Source organism: Caretta caretta, chromosome 1, assembly GCF_965140235.1.
Source record: "Caretta caretta isolate rCarCar2 chromosome 1, rCarCar1.hap1, whole genome shotgun sequence".
Taxonomy (NCBI): domain Eukaryota; kingdom Metazoa; phylum Chordata; order Testudines; family Cheloniidae; genus Caretta; species Caretta caretta.
This window is the reverse complement of record NC_134206.1, coordinates 103,260,611-103,276,782: the sequence shown is the minus strand read 5'-3', so window position 1 is coordinate 103,276,782 and position 16,172 is coordinate 103,260,611. Positions and strand designations below refer to the sequence as shown.

The 16,172-nt window shown below is 44.2% G+C and overlaps 1 protein-coding gene across 4 annotated transcripts; it reads right to left on the bottom strand.

Annotated features, from left to right (window-relative positions):
* Positions 1-2,949: 2,949 nt before the first annotated feature.
* On the bottom strand, positions 2,950-15,629 carry TEX30 (testis expressed 30). Of its 4 annotated transcripts, XM_048854679.2 has the most exons (6): positions 15,536-15,596; positions 11,802-11,968; positions 10,166-10,396; positions 7,263-7,314; positions 5,103-5,308; positions 2,950-3,521 (listed from the first exon to the last, which is right to left on the bottom strand). In XM_048854679.2, exons 3-6 carry the CDS (start codon positions 10,286-10,288, stop codon positions 3,348-3,350), a joined length of 555 nt encoding a protein of 184 aa, XP_048710636.1. In that variant the 5' UTR covers positions 10,289-10,396; positions 11,802-11,968; positions 15,536-15,596; the 3' UTR covers positions 2,950-3,347. The 4 variants fall into 4 exon arrangements, with proteins under 4 accessions (XP_048710636.1, XP_048710655.1, XP_048710665.1 ...); XM_048854698.2 differs by lacking the exon at positions 11,802-11,968 and having other exon boundaries at positions 15,536-15,629; XM_048854708.2 differs by lacking the exon at positions 11,802-11,968 and having other exon boundaries at positions 15,109-15,613.
* Positions 15,630-16,172: the final 543 nt, after the last annotated feature.

The window sequence follows — 16,172 nt, the reverse complement described above, 5'->3', positions numbered from 1 at the left end:
ATGAATTCAGAGTCTGTATGGCTAGGAATGGACTCTAAAGTCAAGTCTACTTGGCCTGTTTAAAGTGCTTCCAATGCTGTATTTTCTGCTGAATAAAATGAATGCCAGTAGCCCAGTACTCATGACAGGTTTCAGAGGAACAGCCGTGTTAGTCTGTATTCGCAAAAAGAAAAGGAGTACTTGTGGCACCTTAGAGACTAACCAATTTATTTGAGCATGAGCTTTCGTGAGCTACAGCTCACTTCACTTCACTGTAGCTCACGAAAGCTCATGCTCAAATAAATTGGTTAGTCTCTAAGGTGCCACAAGTACTCCTTTTCTTTTTGCCAGTACTCATGAGCAATCCTACAATAAGAAACTGGAGAAAACAATATCTGCATGCAAACATTTAAATTTTCAGCCTTCCAATGGATTATCATGAAGTGAAAAAATGATTTCACAAATATTTTGGTAGTAGTGGCCTCTCAAATCCAGCACTAATAATACAGCGTTGGCTGCAATGTAATTTAATAGTGCCAACTCTCATCAAGCAAGTCGATTAGCTGGCTTAACATCATAAGTATTTTTAAATCATTGTTCTCTTTCAAGTTTCCCCTTCACTATCGCAGCTGTTCAAAAACAAGTCTTTCATATGGATAACAAACAAGTTGTGTTGTGTTCCTGTTGTCCCAACAACACTTAAGCCTTACTGGGTATTACACTTCTGCAGAAACATGGACAAAAATGAGAAATATCAGGCTAACTGGTTTTGCTGCTTTCAAGTCTGGACATCGTAAGTGGCTGTGAAAAGGAACTATTTCATTATATACTCATGATACTCATTTTGCCAGTATTCCTGAGGGCATTCTAAGCCAAAAAAAGTTAAAAATTCTGTGCACATTTTAAAATTCTGCAATTTTTGTCAAATAAATGTGACTGGCTGCACCAAGTGGTGAGGCTGCACCCAGCCCTGAAACAGCACAAGGACTGGGCCTGCCCCAGGGCCCTACTCCTCCCTACCAGGTGCACCAGATGTGGGTAGGCATGCTCAGCATGGCAGGATCGCAGTGTAGGGGTTTGGGGTGGGGAGATCCAGGTGTGTGTTAAGAGAGTTCTGTGTGAGGCAATCCGGGTGCAGGTGTCTCCATGGGGGAATCTGGGTGTGTGTGAGGAGGGAATCCGGATGCACTGGGGCTTGTTAGGAGGTTCTGGATGCAATGGTAATGGGACACTGCAGGGGGGTCTTGGAGAAGGTGGTTGGGGCTCAGCAAGGGCAGGTTTGGTTGTGAGGGGATAGAACTCAGTGGGGGGGTCTGAGTGTGAGGGGGCTTAGTGGGGTGCAGATCCAGGTGTAGCTGGTCGGGGCTCAGTGGCTGGGCTTCTGGGTGTGGGTGGTCAGGTACAGGGAGAGTGGGGCTCATTGGGCCGTAGGCGGTGATGCTCAGCAGGAGGATCTGGGAATGAGGGGGTCTGGATGCATGGGGGTTGGGCAGATGGGGGAAATCAGCTCCCTGTACAGTGATCCCTTCCCATGCAGCTGCGGAGCAATGGGGGCAGGAAGTGGGGGGGAGGGGAAGAAGGAAAGAGGTGAGGAGGAAGTGCTTGCAGAGCTTCCTGCAGCCGGGGAGAAATCTGGGGGAGGGTCTGACCCAGCCCCACATGCCGTGCTGGGGAAGACGAAGTCATGTCGTCCCCAGCCCAGCTGGGATTAGAAGCTGAACCTGACGCAGAATAGGAGCCAATAGCCGGGTCTTCCCCAGTCCCGGCCCCTGCCGCACAGTGATTTACCTCTTGGCCAAAACATACTTCCTGTGGCTTCCCTTTGCTTCCCCATCAGAAAGTAATTTTTCTCTGGGGAAGTAAAGAAACTGGCTGAAGACAAAAACTCTGCGCATGAAGAGAGGTGCAGAATTCCCCCAGGAGTATGTCAGGGACTGAGCTGTCTGTCTGCTGTCATTGTAAATGAGTTTGCTGCATCTATTTAAGCACAATAATCTAAGGACACGTCTACTTTGGAAACTTGCCAATATAGTAATATCAGTTCAGGGTGTGATTTTTTATGATTATTTGTATACTAGCAAAAGCCCTATTATAGATATTTTCCCCAGTATAAAGCCATCCCAAAGCCCCAGGCAAAATATAGAAGTCAGCGGAGTTCCACAAGGGATGAACTGGGCCTGCAGTGTCCAACATCACACTCTAATTCTAAATCCTGCAGTTACTATGGCGCATACATGCACCAGAAAAAGGGGAACTGGTTCAGCTGAAACTAAGAAAAACACATTTTTTTAAACTGCACTATGAATTTACTAGAGTAAATACATAAAATAAAAACTAACTGCACCCTTCGCAAATCCATCAAACCAAACATTTTTGTATGCCTCTATAAACATAATGTACACACTAGAACAAACTTTTGATATCCAACAGCTTTGCTATTTCTCCTCTGTCTCCCCCAGGCTTTATGCTGTAAAATAATTAGTCCTAAGTAATTAGGACTAAATAAATGTCATGTTTGAAGTGAATTTCAGCTGTTTGAGCTATTTTCACACAAAAATTGTTGACAACTCTTTTAAAGCAGAAAAACGTTTTTTCCCTGACCAAATAATCCCAAAGTGACCAATCAGACCTTTCAGGGGGCGGGGGCTTAAAATCACTTTCCCACAGAAACTAAATATACACATTACCTGATTCTCTACTGCTTTCCACCTTGTGTAATTATGGCTGTGCAAAGAGGGTGCAAAATGCTACCAAATCAGAATGGCACCAGAAGAGTCACTTTCCAAAGGAGTAAAGGTCTACACAAGGTGCAAGGCAGGGCAGAAACTGACCTTTAAAGTTATGGCCCAAAATGGATATTTTTCCCCAAAAAGTTGTGAGTGAAAGGGGGATTGAATATGACAGTGCCTTTGCAAATTAACCACAGTGTCTGCAATACAGCTGGGAATAAATCAGACTAAAAATTTCAGCTCCAGTAGAAAATGTAGTTTATTTTGCAGTAATCTTTGAAAACACACTAACTAAACAGTACCAAAAAAAATAAAAAGGTATTGTTTGGTCACACAGACCAACAAATGGATACACCACTAAAACTGAAATATAGAAAAGTAGTGCCCCATCGTTAATATTTTACATGTTTTGTGATCTTCACCTTTAAAAAATGGTATTACTACCTTGTTCACATTGCATAGCGGTTTTGGATTCAAAAATATTTATGTATGTTTACACTTAATATTTGCAGAATGACCTGTTCTGAATCATGTAGGCCTCATGTAGGAATGGCTCTTTTCTAATGCTCTCTTTGGCAAGTCAAACAAGCCCTTTACATTTAAGGAAGGTTAATGTAACTGATGTTTAACTGTTGGAAATTATTTGTACTCCTGTTCAATTATTTCTTTGATCCATGAAAAAACCTGTGTGCTTATTTCCATCATAATATCATCTGCTGTTCGTCCTTTCACTGTCATGCCATGGTTTGCTTTTTCAACCCAATGAATTTTTTTAGGGGTCTTCATTTTGCTTGCCACACCTTCCAATAATTTCTATAAAAATCAAGAGGAAAAAATTATTATATGCCAGAAATCATGTGGATCGTAATCATCATTTTGTCCATCCTAACTTAACAAGCAGCAGCAGAAAATGCAAATAGAATTCTGAGTGCATTTAAATGAATTGATAAACAGATTATGACATCATAATCCAACAGTATAACCTCTTCAGAGTACTTTGCCCAATGTTAGTCACTCACATGAAACGAAAGTCCAGAAAACAAAGAAGGACACATCTATCTGAAGTCTTCTCCCATAAGTCACTGAAAGCCATCCATTCCTGCTGCCAGTGGGTCAAAACAGCAACAACAAAATGGAGGAACTTTCACAGACATGTGAAGTCCAGTCTCATAGGTCACAGCAGATAATGGAATATCAGTATAATAGTTTTAGGACTAGCTCCTACTCTGTAGGACAGGGATCGGCAACCTTTGGCACACGGCTGCCAGGGTAAGCCCCCTAGCGGGCTGGACTGGTTTGTTTACCTGCTGCGTCCACAGGTTTGGCTGATCGTGGCTCCTACTGGCCATGGTTCGCCATTCCAGGCCAATGGGGGTTGCAGGAAGCAGAGGCCAGAACATCCCTTGTCCCGCACCGCTTCCCGCGGCCCCCATTTGCCTGGAACAGCGAACCATGGCCAGTGGGAGCCGCAATCGGCCGAACCTGCGGACACGGCTAGTAAACAAATTGGCCCGGCCCGCCAGGGGGCTTACCCTGGCAGGCTGCTGATCCCTGCTGTAGGATTTTCCCCAATGCAAAGGTTATTCAGAGGATAGATGGACTTACTTCACAGACCTAAGAATTTTCACAGTAAGAGTGTATACTCCAAGCACTCTATATGCTTGCTATTCTGTTGTAACCACTCGTTAAAATGTTATGACATGCCAGAAACACTTCCTAGGCCTGGAGAGTTAAGTGCACATAGTCTTAAGTCATAGCAGGATTTTGTAAGGCTCCTGTAACATACATCCCGAATCTGATTTACATATCTCTCCTTTTCCCCATGAAGTAGATAAGATAAACTCCAGACCTTGCTGAACATTACTTTCTGACTGTTACTAGCACTTGGATACTTTTGTGGAGTTTGGTTTGCAGAACCCTTCCTCCACAGGAAGAGACAGCACCACTGAGCAAGCAAACTTTGCCAGAAATATGTTTATTTGTCCTGAAAAATACACTGACTTTATTGATAGTACAGCACAGTATACACTTTGTGTAATCTGAAATGGGAGGGGAGCTAAGATTTCTTTAGAACACCCAGGTAAATTCTCCCCAAGGCCTTTTTTTAAAAGTAATACTTGCCATTTGGTGCTATCTGGTCCATTCAAAAGGCAAACAAAATTCTGTTCAGAGATATCTGTAGTAGGGATGACCTGGCAATATCCAGGGAAGGTGTGATATCCATCAAAAAAGCATCCCAACTTTTTAAATTTGGAGGTAGAGTTCCCTGCCTGGAGCTTCTTGCAGCACATCAGTGGTTGGAGAAGACTGTCTATTATCACCATCATCTTTGGATACTAGTGCTAACCACATTTGAACAGTTTCCTATTTCCTCCCCTTTATAACTCAACTCACTTTTTCACACATCTCATCTTTTGATCCTGAGACAAACAGCACAGGACACTTAATAAAAAATAAATCTTCATCCCGGAGTTTGGACTGAAGCTTTGGTTGATGAAGTGGATAAGATAAACATATCAGACCGTGAATGAAATCCTCATTGTCATCCTGGCTAATCTGACGTGCCACAGAGACAGCGGCTCGTGAACCCATCGAACGACCTATCTCCCATTTAAACATAAAGAATAAAAATTATGTTTACTATCACATCATTTACATTCATACTGAGAATCACTATTCCTAAAAGTTATCCAATTCGGTGTATGTTGTAACACTAATATGGCATATACTCTACAAAATGACTATGAAGGGGCAACTGAGGGACTTTTGTTCACCAGGTCATTGTAGACTACCATGCAGAATTTTGGCGCTGTCAGATAACTGAACTGGGGGCACTTAATGATTTTACATCCATGATAAAGAAAGCAACAGGGGATCAGAAAATAGAATACTTTTTTGGGGGAGTGGGCAAGGGAGCAGGATAGAACGACAAGAAGTGGGCAATAACTCATATTTAAGTAGGCTGTATGAAGAATGCAGAAAAACTAGATTTCAGGACACTTGAAATACTATAGAACAATGGTTACTATATTCTTGTTCCACAAAGACATAGTATTGATTCTTTCCAAGCTGCCTTAGTTGGTTAGTAGTAAAAACAAAGTTCCTGTGACCCACACTTCAAATCAGGCCAAGATATACACAGTGGATCTATTTCAAGTATCTGCTCTACTACTTTAAACTCCAGCTTAAACATATAGATACAAACTGAGAAGATGAAACCTGTATGAGGTAATTCTATGAGTGACAACATGAGGTCATCAAGGTATCTCCCCCAAAAGAAGCCACAATAGCTGATGGATCACATTTTTTAATTGAGGTTCTGTAGATGGCTGGATTAAATTGTTTGTGAGGGCTGTTGGAGTCAGAGGGGGTTTGGTTTTGCCTTTAGCTTAATGGGAGGAGAACTGGAGATCCTGGAATCATGTAAATCCTACTAACCCCTAGGCAGGCGCAGTTACCTACAAGACGACCTGGAGAAAAAGGTCTGAGTACTGAATAACAGCAAGAAGAGCTAAGATACCAGTGGCACAAGTACTTTCACTATTCGTGCATATATATATATTTAAGTGTATTTTTCTTAGTTATTCAATATTAAAGACATTTGTATATTTGATATCCAATTTGTTTTTAGGTTTCCTTTATACAAGGAAGCACATTTAGAACGGGTATAAGCAGGTATTATTCCACTGGCCTACACCATGTATGAAATCCTTCCCCTTTGATAATGTGTGTGTGTAAGTAAATCCATCTTTTCTATTGTTCTGCTACTGCATGCAGTAGCAGAACATGTACAGATGGGGTGAATACTTAAATGACATTCAGTTTACCATCCAGTGTACATTTTATTAAATAAAAATTGAGTTGTGTATACTGTCAAGTTACAGATCACTAGAGACAGCTTGTCATAGCCCTTTCCATGCAAATCCAGGATCTAATATGGGTTTCATGTGGCTAAATAAAATGTACACAAACATTAAACCGTATAAAGTGACAAAGGGTAACTTTTAGAACTGGATCTTATTACTTTATTATAGATTTTCGAAACTACTGACCTTTGTATGGAAACAGTTTTAATAAAGAAAAAGCTAGTTTATTTCTATATATAGTCTGGAGTTTGACAGCTGAAGACAAAAAGTACTGGAAAAAGTAAGATTATTGCTGAGAATAGATTGTAAAAGTAATATTGCTAAGTACTACTGTTCTGTATATTACATATGTTATTTACGAGTATTGAGTGTCAGGTAGTTAAAGGACACTATCAATGAAGTACTTAATTGGAAGTAGATGGAAATCATAACTGATCATCTGATTTCAATCTCCCTAGATATCCATCCATATTCTCCCTCAGTTATATCTGTGTCAAATAATGGGTCAAGTAACAGATTAAGACATAACTGCACAGAGGCCTCGGGAGCTATGGGCTTCATGGCCTTTGCATCAGTCCTGAGGACTCACAATTTTCCCCACCCCTCAGGAATGTAATTATACAATGTACTCTTAAAACCACCATTAGGGCTAAGATTGTAAACAAAGACATACATCCCTCCCCCTTACCTCCAAGAAAGACACCAGAAAGTTTATATTCACCAGAGGACTTTAAATATTCCTAAGGAAATGAAACAGCATTTTTCATTTGTTTAAAAGACAGCATTTTAAGATACATGATATAAAAAATTGTTGTAGCTGAAGAATCTGAAATTGGACACTTCCCCAATAAGACAGTCTATTTATTTATATGTAATGTTTCTTCTCCTCACTTTCTCATACCCACAAACAAGTACTTCTGCAATACTTTTAAAGCAAGAACAATTTAATAAGCCCAATACTCACAAGCTACCCTACAATAATACACCACTGTGTAAGGTAAAAAGATCAATGTAGTGAGGGAACTTTTCAATTTCAAATTTACCAAAAGATTATGAATTATAAATAAAATATTTTTTAAAATTGAGAAGTATCCTGCCAGTGTTCTCTAAATAAACTTTCAATACAATATCATATTTCCGATTTCCTAACCAACAATCTGGTTAGAAAAACAATATTATTGTGTATTTTTAAAGAAACTTCAACACAAAGCTCCTCAGAAGGCCTGCATTAATATCAGCAAGATCTAATTTCAGTAAAATAGAGTTAAAACACAACATATACAAACAACTGTGATATCAAAGTGCGAAGGGAACCTCAGAGGGCTGGACTGTGCTCTTGTCTTATTCAGCCAAGGAGGTGAGTATGACTCCCTGACTCACTTGCTAGGCCTACCTGAATCTTGGGTGTGGGTCTGACACAGAGTGTGTCCGGAGAGCAGGTGCTGCAAGGTATGGACAAAGTTTTGGGTCTACCTCCTACCTAGGGTTGCCGACTTTCTAATTACACAAAACCGAATACCCTTGCCCTGCCCCTTCCCCAAGGCCCTGCTCCTGCCACTTCTTCTCCGAGGCACCGCCACTGTTCACTCCATCCCCCTCCCTCCATTGCTGGCTCTCCCCCCACCCTCACTCACTTTTACTGGGCTGGGGTAAGGGCTGGGGTGCAGGAGGTGAGGGCTCTGGAGTGGGGCCAGAAATGAGGGGGGTCAGGGTGCAGGAGTCGGCTCCAGGCTGGGATAGGGGGTTGGGAGTGGGAGGGCTCCAGCTGAGGGTGCGGGCTCTGGGGTGGGGGATGAGGGGCTTGAGGTGCAAGAGGGGGCTCCGGGCTGGGGACAAGAGGTTCAGAATGTGGGAGGGGGCTCAGGGCTGGGGATTGGGTTGTGTTAGGGCATAAAGGCTACAGGAGGGAGTTTGGATGCAGGAGTGGGATCAGGTTCGGGAGGGGGTTCAGGATGTGGGTTCCAGCCAGATGGTGCTTACCTCAGGTGGCTCCCGGAAGCGGCCAGCATGTCCTGCTCCTAGGCGGAGGGGCCAGGGGGCTCTGCATGCTTCCCCTGGCTGCAGGTGCGGTTTCCGGACAATGGGAGCTGCGGAGCCAGTGCTCAGGGTGGGGGCAATGCACAGAGCCCCCCGGCCACCTAGAAGCCGGATATTCCGGCTGCTTCTGGGAGCCATGCAGAACCAGGCAGGTAGGGAGCCTGCCTTAGCCCAACCAGACTTTTAACAGCCCAGTGAGCAGTGCTGACCAGAGCTGCCCAGGTCCCTTTTTGACCGGGCGTTCCTACTCCTACTCTCTGGCTAGCATAGCTGGCCTGGGCAACAGGAAGGCAGGAATAACCTGTACCCTTTCAAGGGCTTTACTCACTCCCACATTCCCCAGGGCTGAAAAATAACTGAGAGATTCTTTGAGGATCTTCCTAAACACTCAATCTAGTCTTGAATGATTATAGTAGAAGGATGTCAAATACAACAAAAACTACTTACACAAGAAGAGGAGGAAACTAAAAGAGCTTGGCTTGTTTAGCTAGCAAAACAACACTAAGAGGGAATATTATTGCTCTCTATAAATATATTGGTTGGAGGGATAAACACCATGGAGGGTAAAGAGCTATTTAAGTTAAAAGAATATGTTGGCACAAGAGCAAATGGTTAAAAAAAACAAAAAAACACACCTGTCCATAAGCATAGGCTGGAAATTAGATTTTTAACCATCAAAGGAGGCAAGGTTTGGGAACAGCCTCCCAACAGAAGTTGTGTGGGGGAAAAAATTCGTTAGTTTTTAAGACAGAGCTGAATAAGTTTATGAGAGAGATTTATGACTTTTGCTTGTGGTGACAAGGGGCTAGTCTCAGCAGCCCTAGGGGTCACTTCTGCTTCTAATGTCTTATGTTCCTAAAATCTCATGCTTCAGGGCTTTAGTCAGCCACCAGTGGGAGTCAAGAAGGAAATTCTCTTGCTCCCTCTCCACCCCTAGGTGCTCTGTCTTTTTTTCCTCCACAGCTGAAGATAAGACACTGGACATGGAGTGTCTAGATGCTCTGAGGTGGTACAAAGTATTCTCTCTCGGGTGCCTGGCTGGTGGGTCTAGCTCACATACTCAGGTTTTAACTGATCACCATTTTTGGTGATTGGAATGAATTTTCTCCCAGGTCAGACTGGGGACCTAGGGGTTACTCATCTTCCTTTGCAGCATGGAATGGGGTCACTTGATTTGATCAGATATACCCAGATGATCCTAGCAATTCTCTGCATTGGTGGTAACCTGGTCCCTCCTGTTCTTGGCCTGTGGCACACCCTAATTTAGTCTTCTGAAGACTGTAATACTTTGACCTAATTCTGGCTGTTGGGCTTGGTGCCAAGGTGGCTGGAAGATCTGTGATACAGGTCAGACTAGATGATCTGGTGGTCCCTCCTGACCTTAAACTCTATGACAAAAGCATTTTAATACTTAGTAGTGACAGGAAATGTAGTATGCAAAAAGCATATGATAGCTTAGGTGGATTTTAATAAAAATTAACTAACAAATAGCCTGGAGTCTTGCTGTGACTCTAAAATTTCCAGAATTTAAAATGCAATCTGGTCTTTTCTTACCACAACTGTTTTATATGCTTTAGTCCTATAAGCAATGTTAAGGCCTTTACAGGTAAATCTCAAGCACAGAAGTCCACGGGATGCAAGATAGGCTACCAAAGAAACTAAATGAGAGAAATCCATATCTCCTCCAGCTCCATGAGTAAGAATCACTCCGTGTGTTAAAATCTTGTCTGGGACAGAAAAGATAGCGTCTAGGTATTTATTTCCAAAAGGTATTTTCACTTTAACCTAGAAATAAAAATAAAAAAGAAAGAAAGAAATATTTCCAGTTTGTACATTCAGGATATCATGCCATAAATAATTTGCAGTTATCACACTGTTCTGTGCTCTGATGCAAAAGGAATGAAGGATGGTCTTGCTATTAAGGCAATGTACTAGCAGGCAAGAGATTTAGTTTCTTCTATTCTTGTTTCAGTCAAAGACTTCCTGGGTGACACGGACAAATCATTAATCATTCTGGAGAAACTGAGACAGCTGTAAAACGAAGATAATAATGCTTCCATAACTTACAGGGGAGTAGTGAGGTACAATTTGAAATAAAAAAAAAAAAGAGAGAAATATATTGTTGTCAGCTACCATAACAGCCTACTCTCTCAATTTTTTTTTAAACAATAACAGTTTCCTATTTCCAGAAAATTTCTCTCACCCATGTGTGGAGCCATTTGCAGAATCCATGCAGGTGAAACAGTAAAAATAACTATACAAAGAGTGCTTTAAAATGAACAAAGTCACCTGAGGAAAAAAACGAACCTGGCTTCTTTCAGTATATTAATTTTAGGCATTACATGTAACTACAATAGGTAAAAAAGGTTTAAACTTTAATTTTAAAGTTTGAGAGGCTCAGATATTATGGTGATGAGGGCCATAAAACACTTATATGAAATAAAATATTTATTGTATTCAATTTCAAAGAAACACAAAGAAAGCACCTATCATATGCTTTAGGTGCCTCTGGCAGCTATTTAAAACGATGAAACATGAAAGAGGAAAAAACCTATAAGTTATTATGCATTATAGAAAAGGGGAAATGAGGAAAAATGCACCACTCTTCCCTACATATGGTCCTTCAAATAATGTCTCCTTTCCCCAAAAGCCTTTGTAAAAAGATACATCTTGCAGCATCCCATGAAGATCCATACATTTCAGCTATTTTGGACTGGGGAGTAATCTGGGGCAAATGAATTTCAAAATTGAAGAAATATGCCCTGCCAGTAGCTCCTTCTCTTTGCACAGCTGCCAAGTTTAATTCTCCTACTTTGACATTTTATGCAAATTATTTAACAAGCTAATTTGTACATTATATGCAAATTATTTGCATAAACCAGAATCATGAATTTATGTTCAGTACTGCCCTGAGCAGCGCTGGAAGTGAGGCATGGAGCTGAACAAAACCTGGCAGTTCTGGCTGATGAGGAGTGCTCACTTGGGGTGGCTAGTGGATAGCTGGGTACCAGTGGGGGAATTTAAGTAGGAAGTTAGGTGGATGGGTGTTGGGACTGCTGGAAAATGAAAGGATACTGGGGGTTTGGGGACTGCCGAGAGTCTTGACACTCATGAGGAGGCAAGGGATACTGTGGCTGGGTGGGAGCCTGGTGTAGAGGTGGGGAGCCAGGGACCAGTATTGCGCTCTCACCTTGTGCTGTTGCTGCACCTCCTCCTCTAGCTGCTCATTCTTGGCCTTGCTCAAATAGAAGGTACAGCAAGAAAGAAGGCAACTAACTGCCTTGTCCACAGGCACCTCTAGTGAGTGACCAAAATACAGAGCTGCAGGTAAATGCCTGTAGCCTTCCCACAGCTCACCTGGACAAATGACATTTCAAGTAAGATGTATGAATGCATGACATGGCTATCAAAAGCATGACTGCAACACGAAATGCATGTTGGTAGCCCCGTCTTTTGTGTATGGCAAGGGAGCTCCACCTCCAGAACTTCCAGTTCTCAACTACAGCAGTATTGCACAAGGTGAGAGGTGATCTCTCAAGGCAGAAAAAGTGCAGGCCATTTAGAGCTGTGTAGGTCAATTCCAAAAGCAGGCAGTGCAGATCACAAAGCACTGGTAGCAGCTCACTGTGAAATACAAGTATCTGCAATTTCCAGGTGGACTTAAGATACAGCCCCAAATAAAGCACAGGTTTCAGAGGAACAGCCGTGTTAGTCTGTATTCGCAAAAAGAAAAGGAGTACTTGTGGCACCTTAGAGACTAACCAATTTATTTGAGCATGAGCTTTCGTGAGCCACAGCTCACTTCATCAGATGTGTACCATGGAAACTGCAGCAGACTTTATATACACACAGAGAATATGAAACAATACCTCCTCCCACCCCACTGTCCTGCTGGTAATAGCTTATCTAAAGTGATCAGCAGGTGGGCCATTTCCAGCACAAATCCAGGTTTTCACATTTGGGGACAATGTATACCTTCAGATCAGCGGCACTGCTATGGGTACCCGCATGGCCCCACAGTATGCCAACATTTTTATGGCTGATTTAGAACAACGCTTCCTCAGCTCTCGTCCCCTAAAGCCCCTACTCTACTTGCGCTATATTGATGACATCTTCATCATCTGGACCCATGGAAAAGAAGCCCTTGAGGAATTCCACCATGATTTCAACAATTTCCATCCCACCACCAACCTCAGCCTGGTCCAGTCCACACAAGAGATCCACTTCCTGGACACTACAGTGCTAATAAACAATGGCCACATAAACACCACCCTATACCGGAAACCTACTGACCGCTATTCCTACCTGCATGCCTCCAGCTTTCACCCTGACCACACCACACGATCCATCGTCTACAGCCAAGCTCTGCGATACAACCGCATTTGCTCCAACCCCTCAGACAGAGACAAACACCTACAAGATCTCTGTCAAGCTTTCTTACAACTACAATACCCACCTGCAGAAGTAAAGAAACAGATTGATAGAGCCAGAAGAGTTCCCAGAAGTTACCTACTACAGGACAGGCCTAACAAAGAAAATAACAGAACGCACTAGCGGTCACCTTCAGCCCCCAACTAAAACCCCTCCAACGCATTATTAAGGATCTACAACCTATCCTAAAGGATGACCCAACACTCTCACAAGTCTTGGGAGACAGGCCAGTCCTTGCCTACAGACAGCCCCGCAACCTGAAGCAAATACTCACCAACAACCACATACCACACAACAGAACCACTAACCCAGGAACTTATCCTTGCAACAAAGCCCGTTGCCAATTGTGCCCACATATCTATTCAGGGGACACCATCACAGGGCCTAATAACATCAGCCACACTATCAGAGGCTCGTTCACCTGCACATCCACCAATGCGATATATGCCATCATGTGCCAGCAATGCCCCTCTGCCATGTACATTGGTCAAACTGGACAGTCTCTACGTAAAAGAATAAATGGACACAAATCAGATGTCAAGAATTATAACATTCATAAACCAGTCGGAGAACACTTCAATCTCTCTGGTCACGCAATCACAGACATGAAGGTCGCTATCTTAAAACAAAAAAACTTCAAATCCAGACTCCAGCGAGAAACTGCTGAATTGGAATTCATTTGCAAATTGGATACTATTAATTTAGGCTTAAATAGAGACTGGGAGTGGCTAAATCATCATGCAAGGTAGCCTGTTTCCTCTTGTTTTTTCCTACCCCCCCCCCCCAGATATTCTGGTTTAACTTGGATTTAAACTTGGAGAGTGGTCAGTTTAGATGAGCTATTACCAGCAGGAGAGTGAGTTTGTGTGTGTTTGGGGGTGGGGGGGAAGTGAGAAAACCTGGATCTATGCAGGAAATAGCCCGACTTGATTATGTAAAGAGTTGTCACTTTGGATGGGCTAGCACCAGCAGGAGAGTGAATTTGTGTGGGGGGGTGGAGGGTGAGAAAACCTGGATTTGTGCTGGAAATGGCCCACCTGCTGATCACTTTAGATAAGCTATTACCAGCAGGACAGTGGGGTGGGAGGAGGTATTGTTTCATATTCTCTGTGTGTATATAAAGTCTGCTGCAGTTTCCACGGTACACATCTGATGAAGTGAGCTGTGGCTCACGAAAGCTCATGCTCAAATAAATTGGTTAGTCTCTAAGGTGCCACAAGTACTCCTTTTCTTTTTGCAAATAAAGCACAGTGCACTAATTGGTTAGGTACTTATATGGAGCCACTACTATTGCATCTAGCACCTCACAATCTTTTGAATGTATTTACAAAACCCCTGTGATATAGGGAAGTACAATTTCCATACAAAAAAGACTAAATTATTTTCCCAAGGTCACGCAAGAAGTCTGTGGCAGAACAAGGACTTGAACTCAAGGGTCCTAACTCCCAGGCTAGTGCCAAGTGGATTGAATACTGGACCATCCTTTCTCTCTCAGTGAGGACAAAACATGAATCACAATAGTGAAGTCTGCACTAAAAAGAAAAATATGCAACCTCTTTGGCAAATGGAAACAGAAAGGGGAAAAAAAGGCAGGTGAAAGCTAGTTGTCCATTTTAACAGAGCACCTGCAGAACACTGCAATGTTTTTGGTTCAAATACAAAAGGGGAATATTTATTCATTCAATAATTCTCTCTCATTCAAAAATCTCTCATTAAATTCTCATTTAGATCCAGGGATAATTTATTTTGATCTTTTTTGTAAGTTTGTTTATAAAACCGGAACTCTGAGCTAAATCTGATCTGACAATTTCCTTTTAGTCTCTTTAAAGATGACAAGAAGTGCAAGATCACCACCACCAAATCCCACCTGCATCTGAAAGTCTAACTGATACTCTACAGCTCAGATTTATCCCGTCTAATAGTTTACTTCAACCTCGCCAAATAGCCAAACAAAGTAAGAGCTATTTCAGCTAAAGTAAAATAAGCTAGCAGACTCCGCTGCTTTACAGCCTGTAAAAACTCCCGGCGTTCAGGAAATGGACTTGCTGCGAGGAATGAAAACGCACCTCTGTATAATCACCCATGTGGCTCTGAGGGGCAGGGCCGTTTGCCCTTCAGAAAACACCAGGACAAATCTCTGTCATAAAACGGGCTTTTCTATCTTTCACCCCTAGGGCCGCACGAGCACCCCGCGGCGTGCAGCCCCCTCTGGGCAGGGACGGGCAGGTGCCAGGCACCGGCTGCCAGCGGGGAAGCCCGGCTCTGCCACAGCCACTGGCCGGGGGATGGTTAATATCCAGCCCCGCCCCGCAGTTGCGCCGGTCCCGCGGCCGCCCCCAGGCCCGGCTCTGGCCCCGCGAGGGGTGAGCGGGCCGCCGCGGGCTGGGCTGGCCGCAAGGCGGGTCGGTTCCGCGCCGGCGCAGCGCTGGCTCGGCTCGGGCTCGGCGCGCCCCGGACTCCGCGCCCGACTGCCCCGTATACCGCGGCGGTTACCGCCGAACCGGCTCCTTCTCCCCCGCGGCACGGGCCGAGCCCCGGCCCCGCAGCAGCCCAGCCTCGCCAGCCGATGGCTGAAAGGAGCATGCGCGGGCGCGGGGCAGGCTGGGAGTTGTAGTTCGCTCTCAACGGAAACGAACGGCTGCCGGGTCACCGCGCGCGCATCCCCCATTTTATCCGCCCTTGGGCGGCGGCTCGCCAGAGTGCGGTGGGCGCTCGCGCGAGGGTTGCCAAGTGTCCGGCTTGCGACCAGAACGCCCCGTGGAAAAGGGAGCCTGGTGGCTCCAGTCACCGCTGCCGACCGGGCTGCTAAAAGCCCAGTCAGCGGGGCGAGCGGTTCCTGGAAGCAGCAGAGTGTGTCCCCCCCCCATGCGTAGGGGCAGCCTGGGGTCTCCACACTCTGCCCCCCCATCCCAAGCCCCGCCCCTGCAGCTCCCATTGGCTGGGAAATGCAGCCAATGGGAGCAGTGGGGGCGGTGCCTGCAGAGGGGGTAGCATGGAGAACCACTTGGCCCTGCCTCCGCCTAGGAGCCAGAGACGGGAGGTGCCATATTTCCGGGAGCTGATTCCCGTAAGCGCTGCCTGGAACCTGCACCCCTGACCACCTCCCACCCTCTGAACCCCTCAGTCCCCA

Excerpts from the sequence above, each read along its gene's own strand:
- TEX30 (XM_048854698.2), bottom strand. The coding sequence starts at position 15,625 with ATGCTCCTTTCAGCCATCGGCTGGCGAGGCTGGGCTGCTGCGGGGCCG. Across the intron at positions 5,309-7,262 it reads TTCTGGTGTCTTTCTTGGAG|GTCGTTCGATGGGTTCACGA; the intron begins GTAAGGGGGAGG and ends AATGGGAGATAG. Across the intron at positions 3,522-5,102 it reads AAGATGAGATGTGTGAAAAA|AAATTATTGGAAGGTGTGGC; the intron begins GTGAGTTGAGTT and ends TGATTTTTATAG.